Here is a 27,399-nt window from a genome sequence, read left to right on the forward strand (position 1 = left end):
TCAAGCAAATTGGAGGAATTGAATTGGTAAAATTTGATAATGCTGTTTCCACAATTCCTCTAAAAATAAGCAAGTATTGCTTTTTAACAAAATGATATTTACCCACAATTTCCCCTACTCATAATTCCATACTATGGAACAATGGAGTTATTACTACACATTACTACTACTAGTTAGTACTATTAAGTAATAAGGATACCGGTATCTATCTTTAATTTTGCACATGATCTCAACATTGTGGCAGGAGGCTGCTGTGTCTCTGACTGCAGAAATCTGTTCACTTTGTTTCAGTCTGTACCATTCAGGAACCTGCTGATATTTACTGGTCATGTTATGCTTCAGGAAAGCAGAAATATTACACATTTAACCTTTAAACAAAAAATATAAATACAAATTCTTGAAATAGCAGAAAAATGACCAGTGCATCAATTATGCTCTATTGAATTCAATTTATTTTTACCTGTTCAAGGAATATTTTCAAGCAGCAACACATCTGCTGGTAGAGCGATAACAGACGGACAGAGTGACTATTCCGTAGATGATACAGTCAAGAAGAGTTCCTTACATTTTTTTTTTTTTTTGCAGTCATGTGGCCATAACTCTGCCAAAGCAACAGAAGCGGTGTATTTTCAGCTCATGGACAGACAGACACGTTTTTTTTGGTTGAACCTCCAAATTCCACCAACACAGAGAATGACACATGGGCTGCCTCTGCTGCTATTTGCCTCTTTTTTCTGCCATCTTGGATTCTCCAAAGAAACTTTAATGACACATTTCCTCAAGGACCTCAGGTTTAAGAAATTCCTCACTAGCTGCAGATGCAGTCTGTCTGCAGTAACCCAGTGAGCGGACACTCTCACACAGACTGAGACTCAGGAGGCTCTGTTGGGCCGGCAGTCCTCCGACTCACACTGAGTCAGATGGTCTCTGCCCGGTGTTTTGTATTGACTCATCCACACATTCGTTTTTAATATGCGGTGCAGCTGTAACACCTTTTGACCTGGAGTGTTTCCTTTGTATGTGGACAGCCAAGTTCTTTTTGTAAAGATAAAGTGAGCAGTGAGGACACGTCACCGACTTTAGATATTTGACACGTGAAGATGGGACCTCTGTAGCGTCGGCGGTCACTGCAGCGGTACTGACCGCCGCCTCGGGGGAGAAGGCCTGCGGTGCGGACGCCTCTGCAGGTGGAGCTGGGGGCGGCTCGCAGGACGCCGGTGGACCTGCAGCGGACCGGTGTGAAGCAGAGGGACGGAGTGTGTAGGTATGGTCCACAGTCACTGCTGATGCATTACAACCCTCCAGGACAGCCAGGGGGGAGCGAGGCTCCGAGGGAGGTTCTGGCAACGTCTTAAGTGTAGAAGCAGGCGTTGAAATCTTTTTGGAAACACAGGGAGTTGAGAGCGGTGATGGGCGGGGCACCGATGGGGGCACCGATGGGCGGGGCACCGATAGGCAGGGCACCAATGGGTGGGGCACCGATGGGCGGGGCACCGGGTGAGATGTGTTTTGGCATGCTGTCACGTGAATTGTCATATCTTCTCTCCGCATAATTGTTTTTGCGCAGTAAGGGCAGTGATAATGACCCGTATATCTGCAGGACAGGTTGCATCTACAAATGATTTTGTCTGCAAGAGAAAAACCCAATTTAATTTTAAATGTTATGACTTTACAGCTGGAAAACATAAAAAGTTACTTTTTAGATCAACTACACAATTTTCAACAATTCTACCTTTTTATGAAGTTTAATTACATAAAAATGCCTTAAAAAAGCCAAATAACAGACTGTGCACCTTTACATTTCATGTAACCAGAGGTGGGGACTCGAGCCAGACTCGAGTCACAATTTTAATTGCTTGAGACTTGACTTGATGCATGAAGAGAAGACTTGAGACTTGACATTAATGACATGGAATTGACTTGGGAATCTACATTTAGACTCGGGACTTGACTTGAGACTTGTGCCTCAAAACTTGAGACTGACTTGGGACTCGAGCAAAGCTGACTTGGTCACACCTCTGCAGGTAACCATAGAAATGCTCATCGTCTTACCTTGGAAATGCACGGCGTTTGTGATGTGTGTGTCCAGGTGTCTCTGGGCCGTCTTGACGCGGGACGTCTTCAGTTTGGGACACAGAGGGCAGCTGAACAGTAAATTACTTGCTGTGCTTTGTAACCGGCTCCCGGCCTCGATGACGGACGGATGCATCTGGAAAACAGTTTAGTTTGTTTTGTCACTTTGAGTCGGTCTACATGGTCACTTGAAAGTGGCTTTGAGCGATAACACAGACACACAAACATTATGGGCTGGTTTCCAGGACAGGGATTATCTCTACAGCCCTTTATCACAACAGAGAAGGAGCCTAACTAGAACTAACTGATCAAAAATCAATCATATAACAGAATGATATGGGACAAACATGGAAAAGAGCACAAGACACACAACAGCAGATTTTATCAAGACATAACAGCCTTCCTGTCCTACACAGCCTGACACCAGCTGACTCCAGCAGCCTGAGAGCCTCAGAGCATACAAGGAAAAACATCCAAGAAAACCTGGACTATGGATGTTTTACAATGGATATCTCCATTGAATTTTGTCCTTAGCCTAGGACTAGGCTTTATCCCAGCCCTATATGTAAAAGACTGTGGTGACACACGCAGTCGCACTAGTGATAACAGTCCAGAGGATGTTGGAACATTTAAGCCGTTTAAATGGATCAAGCATTACACTCAATTTAAGCAGAATTTCATATTCAATCTATGGCAAATTACATACAGTATATATACAGTATGATATATAGAGACGATATAGATATATAGATATTAACTATAGCCTAACATCATATTAATCAATGCAGATATTTTACAAAGTGCTTACAGGACCTGCAACGAGACTAAAATAAGTTAACGTTAGCTAACGTTAAATGTTTAGACGAGCCATCTGTGATTTTCAAATTAACGTACCAGTAATCATCTCCATATCATACAAACACATGATATAAGTTTGATTGAAAACATTGAATAAAACCTTAGAAAAGTCAACGGACTTTTAAACTATTCTTAATAAACTTTGTATATTACCTCTGTAAAAATCCACGTTTTTGGCAAACTTCAACAGAATTTGAATGGATTCGTTCAAACGCCCCAATAGTAGCGAGCTGCAGATAACATGGCGGACCTCCATATCAGAGGCGCCTCCACCGTTGACAGGAAATTATGTCACCACGACAGCGGAAGTGGTTCTTCTTCGTGTTTATTTTTTATCATGAACGCCGGCATTCAGCTCAAAATAGAATAGAATAGAATAGATTTATTTCGAACATGTTAAAAAAATAAATAAATAAATAAATAAATATATATATATATATATGTATATATAAGAAAACAAAACAAGAATAACCAATAAAATTAACAGTAAACATATACAACAAATTCTCAATAAACAACATAAATAAATAAATATTACATGTCCGAAATGGAGTAGGAAGAAGTAAAATACTTATTTGGTCCTACCCCTTTGCTAAGCTTAATCGATGAACTTACTGTTTATAGTCCAATTATCCACCCCAGTGTCCATCATACACAACTTAAATAATTACTTCTATGTTCATCGTCTTTATACATACATACTCTAAAAATACGCAATAGAAAGACTAAAATAAGTCATTGGACGTAAAGGAATAGCACAATTATGGGAATACCATACATACGAATATTTTACAATTCTTTCAACAAACATGGCTTCAAAGCAGAATTTAAGGACACTATTTTATTTTGTAACAGTTGGTGGCGGTAACGCTCCGGCAGGGGAGCAAGTCGCCCAAAAAACAAGAAGAAGAAGAAGAAAGGTGAAAGTTGAAGGGTATGTTGTCAACATGGCATCTGGTATCAGAGTCAGACATGGATTATTAGCCAGCAGAAAGTCGCTGTTTCGTGATGTTCAGAGGAAGATTTTACCAAACACGGTCTGCATCCAAAGAGCCGCTGAAGTCCAGTTCCTGAGGGCGGCGACCAGCTCGGCGGAAGGCCAGCACAACGAGAAGTACTGCATGGATCTGGTCAGGTGGGGGTTCACTCTCTGCTCAGCTGAACTTAAGTAACTAGATTTCACCAAGCCGTCAAGCTACGACAAAATGATGTAACCCGCTAGCTTACTTTACTGCTAGAAGTCCGGATGCGTCCCGTCCCGAAGAGAAAGACCTTCAGTAATCCTGTATGTTTTTGTAGGAAAACCGCACAGAAAAATAAAGTTAGTTAGGGAGAGAGAGTCACGCCTAGTCTTCAAACAGTAGAGCTCATTCCCCCGCCAACACTATGTAATTCCAGTTCCACATATTAGATTTTCACCAAAATTTCTTCCATGCCACATTACCAACTTGTTCCACATTTTCCTGACTGGACCTGAATGGGACATGAGATCTGCCTGTTCACATATACACACTTTGAATCATTTGATCTAATTGTCTCAACTCCACAGCTCTCTATCTGTTCAGTTTCCATTCTTCTTCTTCTTCTACCACTGGACCAAGTTTTGGGAACATTAGCAGGTTGGATATGTCTTAATAGGAAATGAGCTCTCCAGAGCCTCCATGTTGTTTGATTGGACCAATAATAATCCATTGATATCTTAATGAGAAATCCTGCTAACAGACAGACAGAGCGGGGCGAAAACAAAACCGCTGTCCAACTCTGCTGGTGGAGGAAATGTGAATTTAGACAACTGGAGAACTTGGACAAACAAAACTCAATTTAGCTCCCTCTTTCCTCTCTCCTCCCTCTCTCTCCTCTCTCTTGTCCCTCCCTCTCTCCTCCCTCTCTCTCTCTCTTCTCCCTCCCTCTCTCCTCCCTCTCTCTCTCCTCTCTCTCCTCCCTCTCTCTCCTCTCTCTTCTCCCTCCCTCTCTCCTCCCTCTCTCTCTCCTCTCTCTCCTCCCTCTCTCTCTCCCTCTCTCCTCTCTCTCCTCCCTCTCTCTCTCCTCTCTCTCCTCCCTCCCTCTCTCATCTCTCTCCTCTCTCCTCCCTCTCTCTCCTCCCTCTCTCCTCTTTCTCTCCTCCCTCTCTCCTCTTTCTCTCCTCCCTCTCTCTCTCCCTCTCCTCCCTCTCTCTCTCCTCTCCTCTCTCTCTCCACAGGTCCAGAGACTATGATGGTTTTGTCTGCTCCCTCCTCCTGCCTGAAGAGTCCCGGCGCTCCTCTCTGGCCCTGAGAGCCTTCAATGTGGAGCTGGCTCAGGCAGGTATTCCTGCAGCCAGAGAGGACTGAGTACTACTAGTACTAATACTACTACTGTTACTACTACTACTGCTACTACTACTACTACTACTACTACTACTGCTACTAATACTACTACTACTGCTACTAATACTACTGCTACTACTACTACTACTACTACTACTGCTACTACTACTACTACTACTACTACTACTACTACTACTACTACTAATACTACTCCTGCTACTGCTACTATTGCTACTACTACTACTACTGCTACTACTACTACTACTACTACTACTACTACTACTACTATTGCTACTACTACTACTACTGCTACTGCTACTACTACTATTGCTACTACTACTACTACTGCTACTGCGACTACTACTAGTACTAATACTACTGCTAATACTACTCCTGCTACTGCTACTAATACTACTGCTACTACCAGTACTGTTACTACCACTAATACTAATAATAATCATCTTTATTTGTATCACCTTTCAAAATAGAGCTTTACAGACAATAACAAATATTTATTAAAAGTCGATATCATGAAAAGTTAAGTAATGGTGTAACACACCTTCACCTTTCTGACACAAACCTTTTTCAGAGTAGCTTGTCAAACTTTTGCCTCGTCTTTCTTTCTCCACAAGGTGAAGGACTCCGTTTCCCAGAAGACCATTGGTCTGATGCGGATGCAGTTCTGGAAGGCGGCGATAGAGGAGATCTACAGAGACGACCCGCCGCTGCAGCCGGTCAGCGCCGAGCTCTGGAGGGCAAGTACCAGGACATGATGTCATGTGACCGGTTTGGTCCCAAAACACTGCATACTGGTTTAGGAAGAGGGATGTTCATGATACTCAAATGTCAGACGTGGGGACTCAAGTCACCATTTGAATTGATTGAGACTTGACTTGATGCATGAAGAGAAGACTTGAGACTTGACTTGACTTGGGTTCTGGTGACTTGGGACTTGACTCTGACTTGTACTTTGATGACTTGAAAAGGTTTCTAAAGTCTTGACTTGAGATCTTGTGTTTGTGTAAATGACTTAGATTGAAAGTGATGAGATTTGTTCCAGCGGACGACTGAATTTAAATTCTGTTTTCTGAATTTGTATGGAATGATTGAATTTATTGAAGTTGAAACTGATTCTAGAAATCAAACTCATGATGCTCTTACCAAGTTTTTATCCTATTAAAACCATATTGCATTGAAAAGTCCTAGATATTTAGTTTTCTTTAAGATATTAAATTGATACTGGACTCTTGATTTGTTCTGACTTGACTTGCTGTTCTACATTTAGACTTGAGACTTGACATTAATGACATGGACTTGACTTGGTGTTCTACATTTAGACTTGGGACTTGACTTGAGACTTGTGCCTCAAGACTTGAGACTGACTTGGGACTTGAGCAAAGCTGACTTGGTCACACCTCTGACACATGTTTATCATTGTGTAATCACATCGATGACGCTTGTTGAATTGAACAAACTGTCATATCAGTACATGGTGTGGTAATAAACTTGTCTGTAGCCTTACTGAGGGGAAACTGCTATATTTAAAATGGGCAAAAGATGGAGACAGAGGCCTGTAGTTTACTGAGGGGGATGTCGGTGTGTTCCAAATAAATAATAAAGTAAAAAGCAAATACAGTTTCCACACTGGGGAAAATGAAGCGAACAAGCTCTGCCTGGATGTTTGGATGTTCTACATCAAGCGCTACGGTCCACAGTGTCATGTTCTAATTTGTAATAGGTTTGAAAATATTATCAGCAATATACTAGACATTACGCTGGTTTTCTTATGTTTAAATTTATAGGGCTACACATGATATCTCAGTGGGGGAAATCAAGTTGTTTTATAGTAAAGCAGTTGCCATTGTTTTATATCTTTTGGACTTAAACAATTTTCCATCACCCTTTTTTACTATTTTAATTGAATTACAGTTGTAGTCTACCTTAACTGTCAGCTAGTCTGATTATTGGGAGGAAAGTAGAAATATGGGAGACAAGAGAATGGCAAATGTTTTACAAGTCGTCACTATCATGAAACGGTGAGCCTACGTAATTCTCGTTGTGCTCTCAGATTATGGCCACTAATCTGCTGCAGTATGCACACTAGAGTCAGTAAAGGTATTGGTTTAGGTATTGATTTAATTTGAATATAGATCATGGAGGGAAGGCGTCTATCTGCTTCATGCAAATGTACAGTTTCATAACAGATTTGGGTCCTGCGAACATTGACCATTTGTTAACTCGAGTAAAAGTTGAGGAAAATATTTTAAATGTAAATATAATAATAATAATAATAATAATAATAATAATAATAATAATAACTCTAAAACATCTAAAACATAACTCTTTAGTAAGCAAAGGTGTTACAATGTGTCATTCTTTTAATAATATGATGTTCTTTACTTGTCATGAGGTGAAATGATCTAGTCAGAGTTGGCATCAGTTTTTTCAAATGTTGGATATCTCATTTTGGATTCAGACCTTTTCTGTATTTCTGTGTGAAGGCCTGGCTGCTCGTCATATTCGGAGGAACATTGAGTTTGACAGTTTGAATGTTGTTTTGCAGGCGGTAAGGAAACATTACCTGACGAAGAGATGGCTGCTGAGGATCATAACAGAGAGAGTAAGAGACAACTCCTTTCAGTTGGACATTTCTCACCTTTTTTTGCCTCAATTACCGGCAGCTCAGACTTCAGAAAAGTTCTCTCTGAAGCAGCTCAAAGTTTCCCAATTCAGTTTTTTCTCTCCCATGTGACTCAGACTGGATGTTTTGTAATCAGTGGGAACAGCAAAAATCTGCATAAAGTCGCATTTTATCAATTTCCATCTGGGCCGCATGGACATGTGCCACAAAATCAGATCCTGAGGCATGGGACCTCCATGTGACCTGCATTTGAACACTCAGTCTCAGTATTGCCATGACAATAAGTAAATCTTCTGCTATTCACTTGAGACAATTATCATAATTTTGATTCTGCGGCGGCTCAGCTGAGCCAGCTGCCAGCTTCTTGATTTGGTTTTTGAGGAGACGCCTCAGTTCAGTCAAAGGAGGCACAAGCTGTGACTGAAATGTGTTGGAAGCAACAGCAGATTTGACAGGTTTTGTTATTGTTGCTTTGGCCACGCTCGTCTGTTTAACATCGCTGTCACTTCATATTGGGATGGGATTTGGGTCTCATCCCAGAACAGCTGTCCATCCCAGCACCTTTAGTGACCCAAGATTACAAATACTACAAGCGACAAATATTAAGGAGTACAAGGGTCAGAGCGTCACATCCAGACAGTAGATATAAAGGTACATGCAGACTCAGCGCCACTGTAAGCATCATCCATAAGCTTGCATATGGAAAACATAATCTTGATATTATGCTTTACTCTAGCAAGCTAGCTAGCTTAGTGGCTACAGCTGTTTGGATGTGTTAGGATAATCACGCTAGCAAGCTAACATTACTTTTCTTTTGCCTATCAGAGCTAAAGTTAGCAGCTAAACTAAGTGTACAACAGAGTAAAACTAGGGTGACATGATATATGTATACAGTACACTATTCCCGTCCCAAGAGCAGCATTGTATAACCTGTATAAAATAGACTTGACACAAGCTTAGCCAGATCAATGCATACAGAACACTATTTCTTCCCCAAGAGCGCCATTTCTCCATATACAGCACACTGATACTTGGGAAGCATGATAAGTGCCTACAGTACACCATGTCTGCCCCAAGGCAGCATGATCACATAAACAATAAGCTGATACTACAGTAGCATGATATATGAATACATACAATACATACATACAATTGGCTGTTTCTAAAGGTAGAATGCCAAATGCCTACAGAACACTGTTTCTGTCGGTCTTCACGACCGACATGCTCATTTGAATAATATTACATTTTTACAACGTTTTTCATTGTGTCTTGTGCCTGGTTGATGTCACCACCTATCCCATCATGCTGTGCAAACACGGTTATTCACTTCTCAGAGACACTGAATGGAGACAAACTGTTCGCCTCGTGAAATCACATCTGGTCTGCAGCTAACACGTAACAGTAGATGTGTTACAGTAGTGTGTATCCAGTGTGTACAGGTTAGTAGTGTTACAGCGGTGTGTATCCAGTGTGTACAGGTTAGCAGTGTGTATTCAGTGTGTATTCAGTGTGTATTCAGTGTGTATTCAGTGTGTACAGGTTAGCAGTGTGTATTCAGTGTGTATTCAGTGTGTATTCAGTGTGTATTCAGTGTGTTTTGCTCTCTGTCCCTCCAGGAGAAGGATCTGGAGGACCGAGCGTACAGGAACCTGCAGGAGCTGGAGGCATATTCAGAAAACACCCAGTCCTCCTTAATATACCTCCTGCTGGAGTGTTTAGGTAAGGACAAGTGTGTGTGTGAGTGTGTGAGTGAGAGAGAGAGAGAGGTGGGGGTACTGGTAGCAGTAAGCAACTGCTGTGCCAATAATCAATATTCCTAATCATATTCCCCTTGTAGAAAAACTTCTTAATGAATAATATTAAAATACTTAGTTTGGCTTCTTCCTCTTCCAAGACAGCGATTGATAAGTCATATAGAAATAGAGGATGCTGGAGTACGATTTTTATTTATTTATTATCTTTACTTACCTGTCTTTCTTTCTTTCTTTTTTTAATGTCATTTTACTAGATTCATGTATTTTTTGTGTTTTATCTGAAGCACATTGAGTTGAGTGTATGGGATGTGCTATATAAATAAAGTTTGCCTTTGCCTTCAAACTTGGAGCCGTATCCAGCGAATGAAACGCTGAAATAAACATTATTTTCCACAAAGCCAGGATCAATTTTTTCCCCGTACATTATTTATGAGACTGGGATCTTGGCTGTTTGGAAATGAAATACAGATTCTCTCTGAGGATAGGTTTGCAGCCGTTTTATATCATTGTGGAGATTACAGTAATAATCTGTGATCATTTCATATAAATAAATGTTTGTTTTGCTTCTCTTTATCGCTGGTTGATACGACACAATAGTGACTCAACCTATATTCAGTTGATGAAAGCTTTTACATTTGCTGTTTTTAATATAGTATTTTAGAAGGTTTTTCAAAACCTTTCAAAACTTGGCATGTCAATTTGTAAAATTATTGTCTTTTTTTGCATTGTGTTCTTGTATCTCTATACTTATGAGGACCAAAGTTCCTCACAAGGATAGAAAGATGAGGAAAAGCCTCCAAAGTGAGGATGTTTTGATAGTCCTCACTTCTTCAAGGGTCTAGTTTAGAGTTAAAGTGCGGGTTTAGGTTTAAGATTAGAATTAGGATTGATTATAGGTTAGGGTAACGGTCAATGTCCAATGCAATACAATACAATGCTCTTAAATACAATACTGAAAGTGCCAAAGCAATCTCCAACAGTAGAACCGGGGCTGCAAATAACGATTATTTTCATTATCGATTATTTTTTCAATTAATCAACAATCATTTACTCTGTAAAATGTCAAAGATATTGACAAATGTCCATCACAGTTCCCAGATTCCAAAGTGATTCTTCAGATTTCTTCCTCAGTCTGACCAGAAGCCAAAAAACCCAAAGTATTTATTTTATAATGATATGAAACAGAGAAAAGCAGCAAATCTCAGCGTTTGTGAAGCTGCAACCAGCAAATGTTTGGTGTTTTTACTTGATAAGTGACTAAAACAATTAATCGATCATCAAAATTATAATCGACTAATTTTCTGTTGATCGACTAATCGATTAATCGACCAATCGTTTCAGCACTAAGTAGAACCCCAAAGCGATTAAAACGTGTCCTTTCAACACAAGTAATACAAACGTGTGTGTGTGTGTGTGTGTGTGTGTGTGTGTGTGTGTGTCTTCTACTGTGAAGCCGAGCATGTTCAGTCTGTGTAGTGATAATTCAGACGTGTTCTCTAATATTACAGCTAACTCCCCCGATGTTGTTGTTGTCTGAAGATCTTAGAGAGGTGTTCACGTTGTTCGTTCTAGAGGTCAGCTGTACTTTTGACTACAGCCTAGAGGAAGCCTTTCTAACCAAGATACTGAAATATCAACAGCTGGAGCAGAACATTTCACAGCTGGGCTACAAGTGTAAACTTTTAGTTTTCATATTTGGCGGCCTGGGTCATGTGCAGCTAGTAGTGAGGGGCCTTCAGATGGCCGGTCTCCCTAAGAGAAGGGCCAAGCAGTTAGCGAGGTTTTGTTCAGTATCTGCTATCATTGGTAGCCGCTCAATATGGAGAAGGCGTTGCTTTTTATACCCTTGAAGTGGATCCTGTCTGTTATCTTTCCACCTGCCACTGTTTTCATCCTGTGTGTCTGCAACAATGTGGCTGCCAATTAGGCACTTATGTAACTGACTGACTCAATATCTGACTGCATTAATAGTGTTTATGTCCTTTGTATGCTTGTATTTATGTGGACATAAATAAATCTTTCATCTGTGTGTGTGTGTGTGTGTGTGTGTGTGCGTGTGTGTGTGCAGGACTGAAGGACGTCCATGCAGACCACGCAGCGAGTCACATCGGTAAAGCTCAGGGAATCGTGACGAGTCTGAGAGCGATCCCGTACCACAGCAGCAGGCGGAAGGTCTACCTGCCCATGGACATCTGCATGCTGGTGAGCTCATCCTGCATGCTTTATTGATCTGTTTCGTCATACGCTATTGATCCCCGAAGGAGCGGGAGGTCAGAGGTCAGGGTCTGGAGCTGGGATTCAGTGTCTTGCTCGAGGACACTTCAGGGTCTGAACTAGCTTTCAACCAGTATGGGTTTTTAAGGCCAATACACTAACATATTTTTGTATGGAAGCCTGATATTATGTGCTGACATTCAGTATCTTTGAATTTGATCGTATTTATGCAAAAAAATCCAAGATATTACAAGTATTCTGTATTTCCTCCAGAATTTTATGCTTGTCAGGGTGGAAAAGCCTCTGAAACAGCATTTAGACCATCATGAGATACTAAAACTCTCCATCGTCTTCCAATTGTCCAACTTCTTCAACTCAGAGACAAAGCAACCTGTTGGGCTGGTTGCTATCTGCTACTGCCACCTGCTTGCTCAGCCAAAAAAAATAAGTATTCAGTGTTTTCACCTAGAATATTACTTCTTTTCAGGGTGGAAAAGCTTCTGAAACAACATTTAGAGCATCATGTGACACTAAAACTCTTCAACAGTTTCAAACCCAGGCTAATGAATAATAGTAAAATGTATTGATTAGCTGTGGTCAGGTCAACCTCCATCATATCACAGTTGGATAACAAAGACTGATACCTGATTTTTTTAAATTAAAAAAGTATTTTCGGGCCGATTTATCAGTCTGACCCTGGTTTGAACCCCGGCCTTTCAGTTTCAGGGTGTTTTTTTCCTCTTTTTATTACTGGCCTAGACAATACAGCTGCAGAACCGCTGGAATAGGTACAGAAACAAATTAGTGCTAAAATATGAAGGACCCTTCACATTACCAGTTCAGGAAAAAAAACGATGAAACTTGGCAGAACAATGCATCTCATCACTGTGCTCCAGTATTTTCAATATCACAATGATTGGCCCAGGGGGGGGGGCGCTACAGTTACAGACCAACACAAGGAGACACTGTTGCTGATCGGCCCAGAGGGGGTCTGCATCATTCATGGAGGACAATGTTCACTGTTGCCTTGTTTTTCCAGTTGGTTCAGACAATACAGTTTCACCCGCTGGAAGGGATACAGAACTGGGTCAGAGCCAAAACACTGAAGACAATTTATGGGACATTCCCAGTTAATTGTGTGTGGCCTAATATTTGGTTTTCAACTTCATAGGCTTTATGTTTTTTCAAACTTAAGTAGATATGCGCACACACACACACACTGTGATGATTCATGGCTTAGTTTTGACATGGTGTCAGATGATATTCTTGTTGAGCCAGTAATGGAATCGTGATCTAGCACAGCAAACCAGCGAGGACGGTTACACAACACCATACGGCAAACCAGAGAGCCCCGATGGTGAAACCTCCTGCCTCAAACACACACACACACACACACACACTGCTGTGGATAAGAGCCGCAAACAATTTGCAACCTTTGTCTGGGCCATCTGTCCCGCATAGAGAATAACAATCTACTGCTGGATGGGGGGGGGGGGGGGGGGGGGGTGGTATCATGCAGATGTATTTGGCCGCTACATCAAGCAGGCGAGCTTTGCCCTTAAAATCTTCTGCGACCGGATGGGGATATGAAGAGGCTCCAGGCTCCTGAGCCGCTCACCTCACATCACCTCACTGTGCTGCCTGAAGGGGGCGCTGCTGATCTGCTGACAGAGGAGTTCAGGGGCCAGCAGGTTTATATTACAGCCGTTTAGCAACTTACAAACCACTGCAACAGTAGAATAAGCTGAAATGCCTGTATAACAACCAGTAGTAAGGTGTGCAGGTCAGAGCCACTGCATCCACACAACAGATGGATCAGATATTCCTGTGAGCCTTGACTGATGAAAGAAATGAGAGCAAAGGGGAAAAAATGATTTTATTTTAACCTTCTCACCAGTCCACATTCATTCTGATAGGACTTTGCACCATTCTCATTCCTTGTTTAAAGGAGAGTGGCTGTCCAGTCAGCTTAATATTTTGTCTTTAATGAGACAGAAGGCAGACTAACAGGGAGACAGTCTGATGGAAGGATGGTTGGTTGGTTGGTTGGTTGGCTTGTAGGTAGGTGGGTCAGTTGGTTGGTTAGGTGGTTGGTTTGTAGGTTGGTTGGATGGTTGGTTGGTTGGTTTGTAGGTTGGATGGATCGATGGTTGGTTGGTTGGTTTGTAGGTTGGATGGTTGGTTGGTTGGTTGGTTGGTTAATTGGTTGGTTGGTTTGTAGGTTGGTTGGTTGGTTTGTAGGTTGGTTGGTTAATTGGTTGGTTGGTTTGTAGGTTGGTTTGTAGGTTGGTTGGTTTGTAGGTTGGTTGGTTTGTAGGTAGGTGGGTCAGTTGGTTGGTTAGGTGGTTGGTTTGTAGGTTGTTTGGTTGGTTGGATGGTTGGTTGGTTGGTTTGTAGGTTGGATGGATCGATGGTTGGTTGGTTGGTTTGTAGGTTGGATGGTTGGTTGGTTGGTTGGTTGGTTGGTTGGTTTGTAGGTTGGTTGGTTAATTGGTTGGTTGGTTGGTTGGTTTGTAGGTTGGTTGGGTGGTTTGTAGGTTGGTTGGTTAATTGGTTGGTTGGTTGGTTTGTAGGTTGGTTGGCTAATTGGTTGGTTGGTTGGTTGGTTGGTTTGTAGGTTGGTTGGGTGGTTTGTAGGTTGGTTGGTTAATTGGTTGGTTGGTTAATTGGTTGGTTGGTTTGTAGGTTGGTTGGTTGGTTGGTTGGTTTGTAGGTTGGTTGGTTAATTGGTTGGTTGGTTTGTAGGTTGGTTGGTTAATTGGTTGGTTGGTTTGTAGGTTGGTTGGTTTGTAGGTTGGTTGGTTTGTAGGTAGGTGGGTCAGTTGGTTGGTTAGGTGGTTGGTTTGTAGGTTGTTTGGTTGGTTGGATGGTTGGTTGGTTGGTTGGTTGGTTGGTTGGTTTGTAGGTTGCTTGGTTAATTGGTTGGTTGGTTGGTTGGTTTGTAGGTTGGTTTGTAGGTTGGTTGGTTAATTGGTTGGTTGGTTTGTAGGTTGGTTGGTTAATTGGTTGGTTGGTTTGTAGGTTGGTTGGTTGGTTGGTTGGTTGGTTGGTTGGTTGGTTGGTTGGTTGGTTAGAAGGTTGGTTAGGTGGTGGTTGGTTTGTAGGTTGGTTGGCTGGTTGGTTGGTTGGTTTGTTTGTTGGTTGTTTGGTTGGTTAGGTGGTGGTTGGATTGTAGGTTAGTTGATTGGTTTGTTGGTTGGTTGGTTGGTTGGTTGGTTAGTTTGTAGGTTGGTTGGTTGGTTGGTTGGTTGGTTTGTAGGTTGGTTGGTTGGTTGGTTGGTTGGATGGGTTAGGGTTAGGGTTAGTGTTAGGTTCTCTGGTTTGTTCTGGTGTGATTTGATGCCCAGCAGGGGAACATGTCTGTCTTCACTACAAAACCGTCTCTGGAGATTTCTCTTCTTCTCCTCCATTATTACCGACTTCTTTTGTGTCCTGATCACTTCCCTGTAGCAAGCTTAATGAACCTCCAGGCATTTTGTCCTGTTGTTACGTGGAATTAAGAATAATTAGCCAATTATTTTGGTTCCTCGGGTTAAAGTGAATTCTTAGTTGTGGCCCAAAGCAGAAGAGGGTTGGTGGTGAGGTCAGCAGCCTCTGCTTCACCTCACTGTTGTCATCATAGTCCTGTACAGGTCTGAAATGTGTGCTATAGAATATATCAGGATAGAAATTGAATTGAAAGGTTTTGGAATTGGACAAAAAGTTCTGTCAGTTTTTTTAAAATGGAAAAGCGCACCAGTCCTGTCATTGGATCCTCATTGTGACCTTCAATTCCAAAGACCAAGTATTGCCAACATAAACATGATATTTCATTTGGGTGGAACATTTCAGTTTTCAGTGCAATACCTGTACAAGAATAGTAATAATGTATGATGTATAATAACAATTGAATCTGTACTTTAAAAATCATACTTCTAACACATGACAATTTTACTTCATTTTGTACCTGAAATCATACTTTCCAACACACAATCTTGCCTGTTTGCAATTACTATTAGTATTATGCCCTTTTACAATTACAGTGGTCTGGACTGAAAAATGAAAATATTATTTGGTGAAATATTTCTTTAAAGCCTTCCACATATATTTTTACCCATGAGCTGGTCTTCTTGAATCAGTCTGATAAGGAATGATGTGTTCTGTGTGTGAAAAATCCCTTTCAATAAACAACTTTCAGAAAGTTTGTAAGTTTTCTTCACAAGTAAGTAAGTAAGTAAGTACAATTTTATTTATATAGCACCTTTCAAAACCTAGGTTACAAAGTGCTTTACAAAAGAATAAAAGGTTAAAAGAACAAACGATGACATTTAACAACATTACACAAAGTCCTCAAGTGGTATCAGACTCCTCCAGACCTCCGGACTCATTTGTATTCTCATTGCATACAGTTTCAAACCATTGCCTCTGCTGTTTGTACAGCCAGTGACAGATTACCACTCTCTGAAAAGCTCTTCTAGCACTGGTTTTCCTTTTTTTTTTTTCTTTAGTTGACAAATTTAAAACCTGCAACATGTATGCATGTGAGGAACAGTTGTCAAGGATAACAGGGACAAATCCAGGACTTGTTTCCATGGTGGATCTTGTTGATCCTTTAGTCAGACAACATACAAGTAAAATCTTGATTTACAATATACTCATACAGTATATTCTACCTAAAACCATCATTTACAAACAATAGAAACATCTTAGAGAATGGAACAGGGTTGCATATTCCAGTCCCTCTCTTTAAAGTAATAATCTACAACATTTTCATATGAATAAATGTCCATTTTGTTCCTCTCTCTCTGCTCTAACTCAACAGTGATCCAACCTATATCCAGCTGATGAAAGTTTTTCCACTGTCTGTTCTAAACAGCTGCACAGGAAGTGATGCGTTTTACCTTTCCGGTTTGTTTGGAATCAACAGCAGAAGAAGAACTGGGTAGTTAGCATGAGCAGTGATAGCCACCATGACTGAACAGACAAAGAAAAGAGAAACTCAAACTGCATCAGCAGAAAATCCAAGCTCCGCCCACACTGTTTGATTGACAGGTGATCTGTGGGAAGTGCAGTGCAGAAACACCACAGTGAGGCTGAGGGACAAAGATGGAGACTGAATTAAAAACAGTTCTCACAGATTACCGCTTTAATTCAACCCTAAAATCAAAGGATTTTGTGTCTGAGACTGAAGCCTCACCCCTGTAGTCTGGTAGTGTGGGCTGGTCCTGGGTCAGTGCGGAGGCGATGCGCCCCGTGGCGAGATGTCACACTGCAGTGCTGGCGTCCCATCAGGCGTCCCGGGGCAGTTAAAGGTTCTTCTTCATGAGATTAAAGAGGAGACTCGGCTCTCAGAAACGTTAAGTGGAACTGAAATGAAATACAGCTGAACTGGAGAGATAGGTTTTGATTTGAATTGAAACATAAACATCACAAATTAAGTGTGTGTCTGTGTGTGTGTGTGTGTGTGTGTGTGTGTGTGTGTGTGTGTGTGTGTGTGTGTGTGTGTGTGTGTGTGTGTCACCAGCACGGAGCTTCCCAAGAGGACTTCATCCGCAGCAGCCGGCAGCAGAACGTACGAGACGTCGTGTACGACATCGCCAGTCAGGCCCACGTTCACCTGCAGCACGTACGTACCAAACTTAGGCAATTTCCTCATAATAGAATTCGGATATTTTAAGAAATTAATTAGAAAAATTATACTACCACGAGTTGAGGGTGCTGTCACCCCGGCTAGTGGAATTTTTTATGAATTTGAGGCACATCGTTTGCCATATTACACCCAGTCTAATGAGGAATTTGTTCATTTGCATTTCCTTCAGCAGCACTAATGGAGTTGGAGCGTTGAGCTAATTGGTCGAGATTCACTGGCCAAACACCAGCATGCATCACTGACTTTTGTGTCTTTGGAGGCTTCTTTACATTTAGCTGGTGTATTAACATTCATCAACATTTGTGTTTCATTTTAATCTCCGTAGTATAAATTAAGACTGTTCCTCACAGTTAAAGCACACATGTATATTACTCTGGCTGTGTACTGTGAGGATGTATATTAACGTATTTACTTTCCCTAATGTATTTCCTGTGTATCTTTCCTGACTGTGAGGCACTCTGAACTTTGCTTATGAAAACTTCTATACAGATTAAGTGTATTATATTATAAGTATTCTTATTATAACAGTAGTTTAACATGATGTTATATGCCAGTTACTGGAGTCTCTAATGGCTCCTATGTTATTATAAGACATTGTAATCAATAATAATAATGTATTTTATTTATATAAAACTCAAGTTTTATACAAAAGTTTGGCAGTTTTACTGAAAAGTTTTACAGAAATTTACAAAATGCTTTACAAAAAGCAAAACTAAAAAGGTCAAATAAACTGTATATAAGAGATAAAACTGGGAAACATGTTCAAAAGGAAAGGTGGTTAAAATATGAAATTGTCCAAAAAAAAAAAAAAGTAGGCAAAAACGTTACATAAAAGCAAGTCTAAAACTGTTTTAATGAGTGATTTAAAGATGATAGTGAATCAGCAGCTTAATCTCCTCAGGCAGAGCGTTCCACAGTCTGGAGCCCAGATAGTAAAGACCGGATCAGTTTTAGTCTGGAGTTCAGACTCAGGATCAGTGAGAGCGGCCCTGACAGAGGATCGTTAGTTTCAGGAAGAACAGTTATCGACATCTTTTCTTCATCTGGTTCCTGTTTGTCCTGCTCTCTCCTTCAGGCTCGATCGTTTAGCAAGACCGTCCCAGCAGCTGCCAACCCCGCCTTCCTCCAGACGGTACGTCCCCCCGCATCAGACCAGGTGTCCCAGGTGTCCCAGGTGGATCAGTGGTCTGAAGCCAGTTTATACTTCTGCCTCTTCCGAGGTTCAGATATGTTCATCTGGACGACAGCTCATCTCCCAATTATAAAGATACCAGATGAACTGAAGTATCCACAACACGAGCTTCAGAGAATGGAAACACTGGATACAACTTCTTCTGTTAGACGACTTTGGTCTCAAAAATAGCAAAAGCATTTGTCAGCAATACTTTTGTAAGAGTAGGTATCAAAAGGTTGAGATCTCATTTTGGACCAAGAGAGATTAAACCTCCGCCAGCGCCGACCAATTCTCCGACTTTCTGTCCCACCCACACACATCTTCCTATCACTTACATTTTAAGTTAAATTGATTTCTTCACCCTGCAAACATCTTCCTAGGATCTGCAGAGGCGGAAAGTAACAAAGTACATTTACTCAAGTACTGTACTTCAGTACAATTTTGAGGTACTGGCACTTTACTTGAGTATTTCCTTGAGTATCTGTCGGCTGGAGTTACTAGTTACTTTGCAGAATAAGGTTTTACATGCAAAACATACGATAAGCTCATAAAACATGTTGCATTGTTAGAGTTTAAACTCCCCAACAGTATATGGAGCAGTTAGACCGACAACATTAAAATACTTCTTACAGGTTAATGCTTCAATAATTTAACACTCTGACAGAATGACGGCTTTTACTTTTGATACTTAAGTTCATTTTACTGCTAATACTTCTATACTTTTATTTAAGTAAACTTTTGAACGCAGAATTTCTACTTTTACTGTGAGTATTTTTCCATGATGGTATTGATACTTTTACTTTAGTAAAGGATTTCAGTGCTTTTTCCACCACTGAGGATTTAGAATCAAGCCTCTTCATCTGTTAGTTTTATTAAAAAAACAACTGTTATATAAGTATATACATATGAGAGAGAGAGAGAGAGAGAGAGCGAGCGAGGTCCACCTGCTCTGGCCACAGTCCATAAACGTGATGTTGTGTTAGATGCTATAAATACAGAGCTGAGAAGCTGTATGTCTCCACATGTTAAAAGGAATTATGATGTTCACGCTGCGGTGGCCTTGTGTGTCTGGGGCGCAGTGGGGCCTGTGTGTGTGTGTGTGTGTGTGTGTGTGTGTGTGTGTGTGTCATACTCGTCCTGCTCGGTGTGCTCATCCATGTGAGAAGCCCCACATGGCCACACATGCTTTCTCGCTCTCCTGCAAATTTAATTCAGATGAGTCTTGGGTTTTGCTGCAGCGTGCGATGTCATCTGAAACGCGGCGCTGGCTCATCTCCGCTCGCTGCCTGAGGGACTGAAACACACCAGCCGGCTCCAGCAGCTCTTTATCAAACTAACGACAAACATCAGAACAGCATCCAACCATGTTCACAAGTGACTCACACTGACTGTAAATGACGATCAATTTCAATAAGCCAATCTGAATTGATTAATTGGTAGGGATGCACCGAAATGTGTGGGTTTTTTGTACAATATCCGATATTTTCCCACCCATATCGGCCGATACCAATATGCATTTTTGTAAGAATCTTAGTACAAATGCATTAAAGCTTTTCAGACATACCTATCTTAAACCTGCAATAAGCGATTTCAGACCTTCTAACCAATCCTGAAGCTAATGTGTGCTATGTGGAGATTTCATTGAGACATTATGATATAAACCAACATCCACACAGCAGCAGCTGAGTTGCTGTTTTCTCCTCTTTTCTAAAGCTTGTTGTCAGACTCCGGATCTGTCAAAGTGAGACTGGTAACCAGTGAGACTTCTCTGTAGGTTCGGTTAGCTTAGCTGTTAGCCTTTATGCACGGTGCTTTGCAATGTTTGTCCTTAGTAGGCCTCCGTAGTGCAGTGGCTTTGCTGTGTGTTATTTACAAATGTGTTGCCGCCCTCTAGTGGTCAAAACATTTTGCTTATTGCAGCTTTAAGATAAAGTGTTTTTTAACCAAAAGTGTTAGTTTTATTTTGTTGCTAATTTGACAGTTGTATCCAGTGACACACCCCTAGAAAAAAAGGTCACAAAAATGCCAGTTCCACAATTGGCCAAATATCTGCAGTAAAAATCATATCGGACCGATACTGGTATTGCTTTTTAAAGCTGATATCGGCCGATACCGTCTGCTGATATATCGGTGCATGCCTAGTACTTCATTCCTACACTTCTCTGTGTTACACTGTGCTTTGCTAACATGCTCTCACCTCTATAATGAGTCAGAATATGTTGATAAGGCATGTTGGCTTACCAGGTTTTGGTCTGGGGTTTTTTGACCAAAGGAGTTTGAAATTTATTTTTTGTTTTAACCTACTTAAAGCAGCAGATGGGTGGAGTTTAAGGCTGCTGTTCTGTAGCTGACCCTGACCACCTCATCAATGCTGCGTTCATGTCATATTGGATTTACCGTAAATATGGGAAAAACGTTCACGTCAGCCTCCTAGTGGTGATTACAAGTGGGACGTGGGAAGTCTTTGTCACCTCCGATATTTCTTACTTGGCGTGACAAAAGTGTGTCAGCAAGTTCTAAACATGGCAGTTCAAGGTCATAAAAATCAATTTGTGTTTTTCTGATTTTAAAGGAACTTGTAAACACTTCCAAGTTGTACCAACGAGATGTCATCTTGTTTTTCTGTTTCATCCGATATGACATGAATGCAGAAAAAACCCATCTGCCACTACATCTGGAGCAACTTCAGTTTATAGACTTCTGTCTGATGCTGTTATCCACAGGTGCAGCAGGATGAGCTTAGAAGAGATAAGATAGATGAAAAAAATATTCCTTCATCCCTAAAAGGTTATGTATGATAGAGAAGTCCTAGATAAGGAAATACGAGGCAGGGAGACGAGGAAATCTGAATGACAGGAACATTTTCAGAGCACAGAGAGGAGGAAGGAAGCTCTTTCGATCTAACCTGATGCAAACTGAGTTCTTCTTCTGTGGTGTCGTCTGCTGCAGGTGGTGTTGGAGGACTTCCTCCAGAGAGTGAGGAGGGCAGATTTTGACATTTTCCACCCCAGCCTGCAGAACAGAAACCCCCTCCTCCCCATCCAGCTGTACCTCCGCTCCTGGAAGAAGACCTACTGATGTCACCCCACCCTCGACCCCGCCCCCCCAACCACCCCCAACCACCCCCCATCCCCTTCCCCACCCCAAACTTCTCTATATATTCCAATTCATCCACCGGATCTGAAGGCTACAGAGAGCCGGCCTGTCTTTGGGTTTTGCCTGCAGTCGATGCAGCAGCAGATCTTTAAAGGAGTCCAGACTCGTTCTGAACCGCTCTGCCACTGAAGATCGGCACCAAGAACCACAGATACAAACTGTCGTTTCTCAACCTCTGACCAGCGGACCAACTCTGATCCTGAAGATGTGCTGATATGGTAGAGGGATTATCTGAGACGAAAGACTTCTGGTGTTGTCATGATAACCCAAATTTCAATAGTCCTTCGATACCATTATGAAAGATTGAATTCAATATTAAATTTTAGCAATGTTCGGTACTTTCACCAAATGTGGAAAAGCTGAAATTCCATTTCGACGTCACCTCCAGAGGGCGTAAACATGCAGATTGGAAAAGTAGAAGAAGAAGAAGGATTGTAATAGACAGAGCCTCAGTCTGGCTCTTGGCAGTGGACTGCAGCAGCCGGAGTCAGACAGCTGAGAATATTCAACAGCGTCAAACAGGTCCACCAGGTCTCAAACTGGATCCCAGTCCATCTAAACTGGTGGACAAACCCGGTGTCAGGAGCCGAACATGGAACTGGTTCACTTTAAGATCCGACAAAGACGAACACCAAACTGACAAAACTGCCATGCAGAAGTTGCTCCAAAGCTGACGAGTCGATGTGGAAACACAAGTTATTGAGCAAAGCATCTTGGAGACATTGATCAGTGACATTACTTGACAGTTTTTCCTGTTTGCCCTGGTATCATACTGGTATCATACTGGTATCATACTGGTATCATACTGGTATCGAACTGGTTGGTATTCAACTATTTGCATCCAAGTGAAAATTCTGGTATCGTGACAACACAAGTGGAGACTGGTAGAACTGGTAGAGACTGCACAAGTATCATGATGTTCCTGTATCGGTCCTACTGTGTGTATTGTACAGTATCAGTACGGTTCTGTGTCTGTACTGCGCCCACTGTGGTTCTGGTACAGTATTGGTGAGCAGCAGAAAACCAGCTGGTAACCCAGCCAGTACCCCTTTAAAATGGATCAGTACCAGATATGTCTAGGAACCCAACCGGCCCACATGTCTGTACCTGTATCGAACCAAACTGTGACCCAAACGTAATGGAAAAACATACTGTACTGTGCCAGGACTGGAAATGTAACACTGGCACCTGGACAGTGCAGCAGGCTGTAGGAGGTTAAGAAACATTAATGGCAATAGTTGGTAAAACCAACCACAGTACTGAGACTGACACACTACTGTATTTACTACACTGACTGAAATAAATCACATGTCTAATGGTTTAGCCTCAAAAGAATAAAAGAATATCTTTAAATGAAGTAAGCCACAACAGTATCAGTAAGCCATTTTTCTTCTTTGGTTGTCATGTCTGTGATACATACATCTTCTTCTCTTGTCATCTGATAAGTTTTGATGCTCACTCAGACTCTGTTGTCAAGGCAACGTTCAGGTATAAAGTGAGGTGGTGGAGCTCTTGTGACCAGAAGGTCGCCGGTTCAAATCCCAGACCAGCTGGACAGATCTGGATGGGGAAAGTGAGTGAGATGCACTCTCACTTCCATCAACAAGTGCTGTCATGGTGCCTAACCCCCACTTACTCCAGTGGAGTTGCTCTGTGGCCAACAGCAGGAGACTGGTTATACTGGTCAGCTCAGTGTGAATGTGTGTTGAACTGTATGAATCTGAAGCAGGGCGATGTTGAAAAGAGTTGATATGCTCACAAACATTCCCTGGATAAATAAAGGATAAAAAATTAAATGTTCGACAGTTCTCCTTTTATTTTTATTTTTTTTTATTTAACATGGAAAAAAACAAACAGCACTACAACAATTATCAAACATATACAACATGCATATAAACATATCAACACTAACGCCTGGCACATGGCATTTGACCTAACAACAGTAGAAGTAAGCAAAACAATACAAAGTAAAATACAGGATTCTTTACCAGCATTGTAGAGATTATGCACATTATGATTTGGCTGCTTAGTTATCTCCTAATTCCCATAAAGAAATAAATAAACCACACCTCACCAACCCTCCACCAGCTCTCTGTTATTTATATTTTGGTCCATTAGCATGCCGGCACCAGGCACTTCCAAATGCAGGAGCACAGAAGTGTTCACTATTTTCTTGCAGATACCCCAAAATTATACAGTGCCGATGACAACCGGCTGCTTCCAAAACACACTGGGTTCTCATTAGCCTGCTAACCTGTCAGATTACTGCCTCCGAAGAGCTCGGCACCTGATGAGAGATGTGAGGAGAGATTTGTTCCTATCAGGATGATGAAGTGCAGGGAACAGGAATAAGATCGGAGGAGAGTTTACCACAAGATATTGATCGAAGGAGAGGGGGAAGATGGAAGAGTCATTTATTTTCCCACTGATAAAACAGAAGCAAAGTAATAAACTGTGATAAAATACCATGATAAAAGATTTACCCAAATTGCGAATTTGTGCAGATGAGATAAACATCTCACTTCAAATGGAAAGAAACCGAGAGAACTAAACTTTAGAGGAAAGTTTGAGCGGAGTTGGAGGTGAGGACGGGTCGTTCGCTCCCCTCGCATCCTCCTCCCGAACAGACAGGTACTTCATTTGGCATTAATTAGGCTACAGCCCCTCTGCTGTGAATTATCACTGTCAGTGCAGAGACTTATAATTACCTCCTCCAACCTAGGGAGCCTCAGTGTTTACATGACCTGATACACCAACTTAATGTTTTGAAGTGATTGGAACTGAAAGAGAAAGCACTAATTAGGCTATATCTACTCTATCATGACCAATTACTGTCAGCGGAGTGGAGCGCTATACAATTACCTCTTCACAGAAGGCAGTCATTGCCGTTTACGTAACCTGGTTCACTAAATTGCACATATGTCATTTGGTTTAAGCTTTTAACAAAATATACTAACATGAATGCACACATTTTCAGTGTGGGAACTCCATATTCTCCCTGCTGAGCCTCGTGGAAGACACTTAACATCATGAAGTGTTCAGTACAACTCATGTACTGAACATGAAAAGATGAAGCTTCACCGAGGTCGAACATTGGGTGATTATAGTTTTTAAAGCGGTGAGTAGGGCTTTTAGGAATGCAAATCAAAACAAAGCATTGTAAATATCTGATGGACTAAAAAATCGTGTCTAAAGAGAAAAGAGAAAGGACAGTGGGCATCATTTTATACACGTTTCCCTGTATGTAGCATGACATATTTGGCGTCTTTGGTAAACTTATCTTGACTAGAATTTAAAATAAAGTTCTGTGGGTTTGAACAAAGCTTGGCCGTGTAACCTGCGTTTGTAATGATGGACCCAGTGGCGGGGGCGGCAGGGAGGAAGAGGTAAAAGCTCAGGAGCGTTTTCCTCTCCCTTCGCTCTGCAGCTACTGCCGAGGTGCCATTGAGCAAAGCACTTAACCCCCAACCTTCAGTGGAGAGAAACAGTAGACTGGTAGTAGAAAAACAGCATGTATGCTTGGCAAACCACTGGATAAATAAAGGTTAATAAAAAAAAAAGCAAATCTTCATGGAAATGGTGTTGTGAAACTGACCTAAAGTGGGTGTTTGGCAGATCCTCTACTCTTTTCCTTCATGACAGTTTTTCAATTAAAAATGTAAGAGGGGCTCGGATGCAAAGCAGAGGAGCGACTCTCCAAAATGTGACCTACTAAATGCTTCATGCCGGTGTCACTTTCTGTTCTCAGCAGTGAGCCGCCTGCGTGCGGGAACGCCGCTGACCGAGCGTGAGGCCGCAGCACGAGAAGACCGAGAGCAGCACGCCGCATAAGAGCATCGGTCATATGCCTGAAATGTAAATGTAAACATAAAAGTTGCATGAGGACTGTGCTGTGCGAGTCCAGTACAGATCCTCCTGGGGTGAGGATCTGCATAAAGTCAGATCCCTGCTGAGTTTGCGTTGGCAGGATGGATATCCTGGTTAAAAGACTCTAACAAGGCAAGGTGATTAAAAACCCATGTATGGGCTCAGCTGGCTCATTACCATGTAAACCACGACCTCCTGGCTCCGAGTCCAGTCTGGAACCTTTATCACACGTCATCCTGTCGCTTTCTACTGCCAACTATCTAATTAAGGCAAAAATGCCCCAAAATAACCTTAAATGCCACAACAGCTTGCAACATCAACGAAGAAGAACCAAACTTCCTCAACATGCACTAAAATAGCAGGCAGAAGTCCCCACTTTGAGAAAAACGTTTCTCAACGTGGGGACTATGATTGTAAAAAGTAAAACAGGCCTACATATAACATTTTCAATTAATTTTTTTATGTGAAAATTGTCAATAAGGAATCATATTACTTAATTTTAGTGCAGTCATTTGTTTCTGAAATGATTTTATGATTTTAAATTGTTATGGCTTATTTTTCACAGCCAACAAGTACACAAAGCTAGCCAGCATATATTTTATAATTTCTTTTAATCTGTTTTTTAAAAAGCAGTTTGATCCTACTGGCTGTTATCTCTCTGCTACAGTCGAACAAGGAACCTTATTAAGAAAGTTCCTTTAGGTATCGAGGAAGAAAGAAGCTTCCTTCAGAATGAGACAGAGCCAATAAGAGGCGGCAAATGAAGTGAGAAAGGGAAAGACGAGATCTGCCATTTCGTCTCCAGAGGCTCGAGGACCAGCAGCCTCCTGGGACCGAACCTGAGTCAGAGGTTCAGTCAGGAACAGGATTTGATGGAAACAGCTGATCTGTATCATGGACTGACGGAGAGCAGCTGAGTCAGCTTGTTGTGGTGTGGCTGTAGATCCATTCGGTAACGTTCTCAGTAAAAGTGAATAGTGTGATAAGGTGGATTTGTTTCCAATTGTAGGAAATGAACCACTACCATGCTCTGAGTGGCTGCTAATCCTACACCTACACCTCTCTTATGAAGGTCGCTATTTGATCCCACTGATGAGTCAGTCCGTTACGTCTGCTGTGAGTCAACCTGTAGAGCCGGCTGTGGTTCAGTGGTTTCCTCCATTCTGTTGTTGATAACAGCCGATCTGAATCAAGTCGGCTTATTATCTTCCACAGGTGAAGCGTTCTGTGATCAGTGACTGTGAATATTTAATCCTCTGTGTTGAAAAATCTGCTTTTTTTACTGTCAGACACGTACAGTATGTTTCCATGCCACCGACAATTATACCCACAAGCCCTGCCAGCTCTAACAACTTTAATCTTAGCGTATAAGTCTGATTCCCCGTTCTTTCAAGCATTCACTCTAATCTGTAAAAAGATGTACAGTTGGTTATAATGCAGCACAAAACCGTTTTTATCAGGCAGAGCCGGCCGCTCGATCGAAAGCGGCGCCGTGGCTTCAAGCACTTTGGAAATTGTAGTCGTTAACCCGAGCTAAGATACTCTTGTACCAATTCTTTCTTGTTTTTCTCAAATTTCAACATGCAAATCCAATGTCGTTATCCATTACTCTTGCATTGTAAACTCTCTAATCGAATGAATGAGTGGACCCATATGGAACCAGCTGTTTTGAAATCTGGGGGCGACAAAAAAAAAAAAAGGCCAAAACTCTTCAGGAGCCTTCATGA

General features: G+C 41.6%; 1 protein-coding gene across 2 annotated transcripts; it reads left to right on the forward strand.

Annotated features, from left to right (window-relative positions):
- The first annotated feature begins 3,872 nt into the window (after window positions 1–3,872).
- On the forward strand, window positions 3,873–23,583 carry ndufaf6 (NADH:ubiquinone oxidoreductase complex assembly factor 6). Of its 2 annotated transcripts, XM_071913970.2 has the most exons (9): window positions 3,873–4,066; window positions 5,132–5,231; window positions 5,870–5,992; window positions 7,801–7,857; window positions 9,495–9,597; window positions 11,701–11,834; window positions 17,350–17,451; window positions 18,551–18,607; window positions 21,599–23,583. In XM_071913970.2, the coding sequence occupies exons 1-9, from the start codon at window positions 3,879–3,881 to the stop codon at window positions 21,725–21,727; spliced, it is 993 nt and encodes a 330-aa protein (XP_071770071.1). In that variant the 5' UTR covers window positions 3,873–3,878; the 3' UTR covers window positions 21,728–23,583. The 2 variants fall into 2 exon arrangements, with proteins under 2 accessions (XP_071770071.1, XP_071770072.1); XM_071913971.2 differs by lacking the exon at window positions 3,873–4,066 and having other exon boundaries at window positions 5,184–5,235.
- The last annotated feature ends 3,816 nt before the right edge of the window (window positions 23,584–27,399 follow it).

This window comes from Centroberyx gerrardi, chromosome 12, assembly GCF_048128805.1.
Source record: "Centroberyx gerrardi isolate f3 chromosome 12, fCenGer3.hap1.cur.20231027, whole genome shotgun sequence".
Lineage (NCBI taxonomy): Eukaryota > Metazoa > Chordata > Actinopteri > Beryciformes > Berycidae > Centroberyx > Centroberyx gerrardi.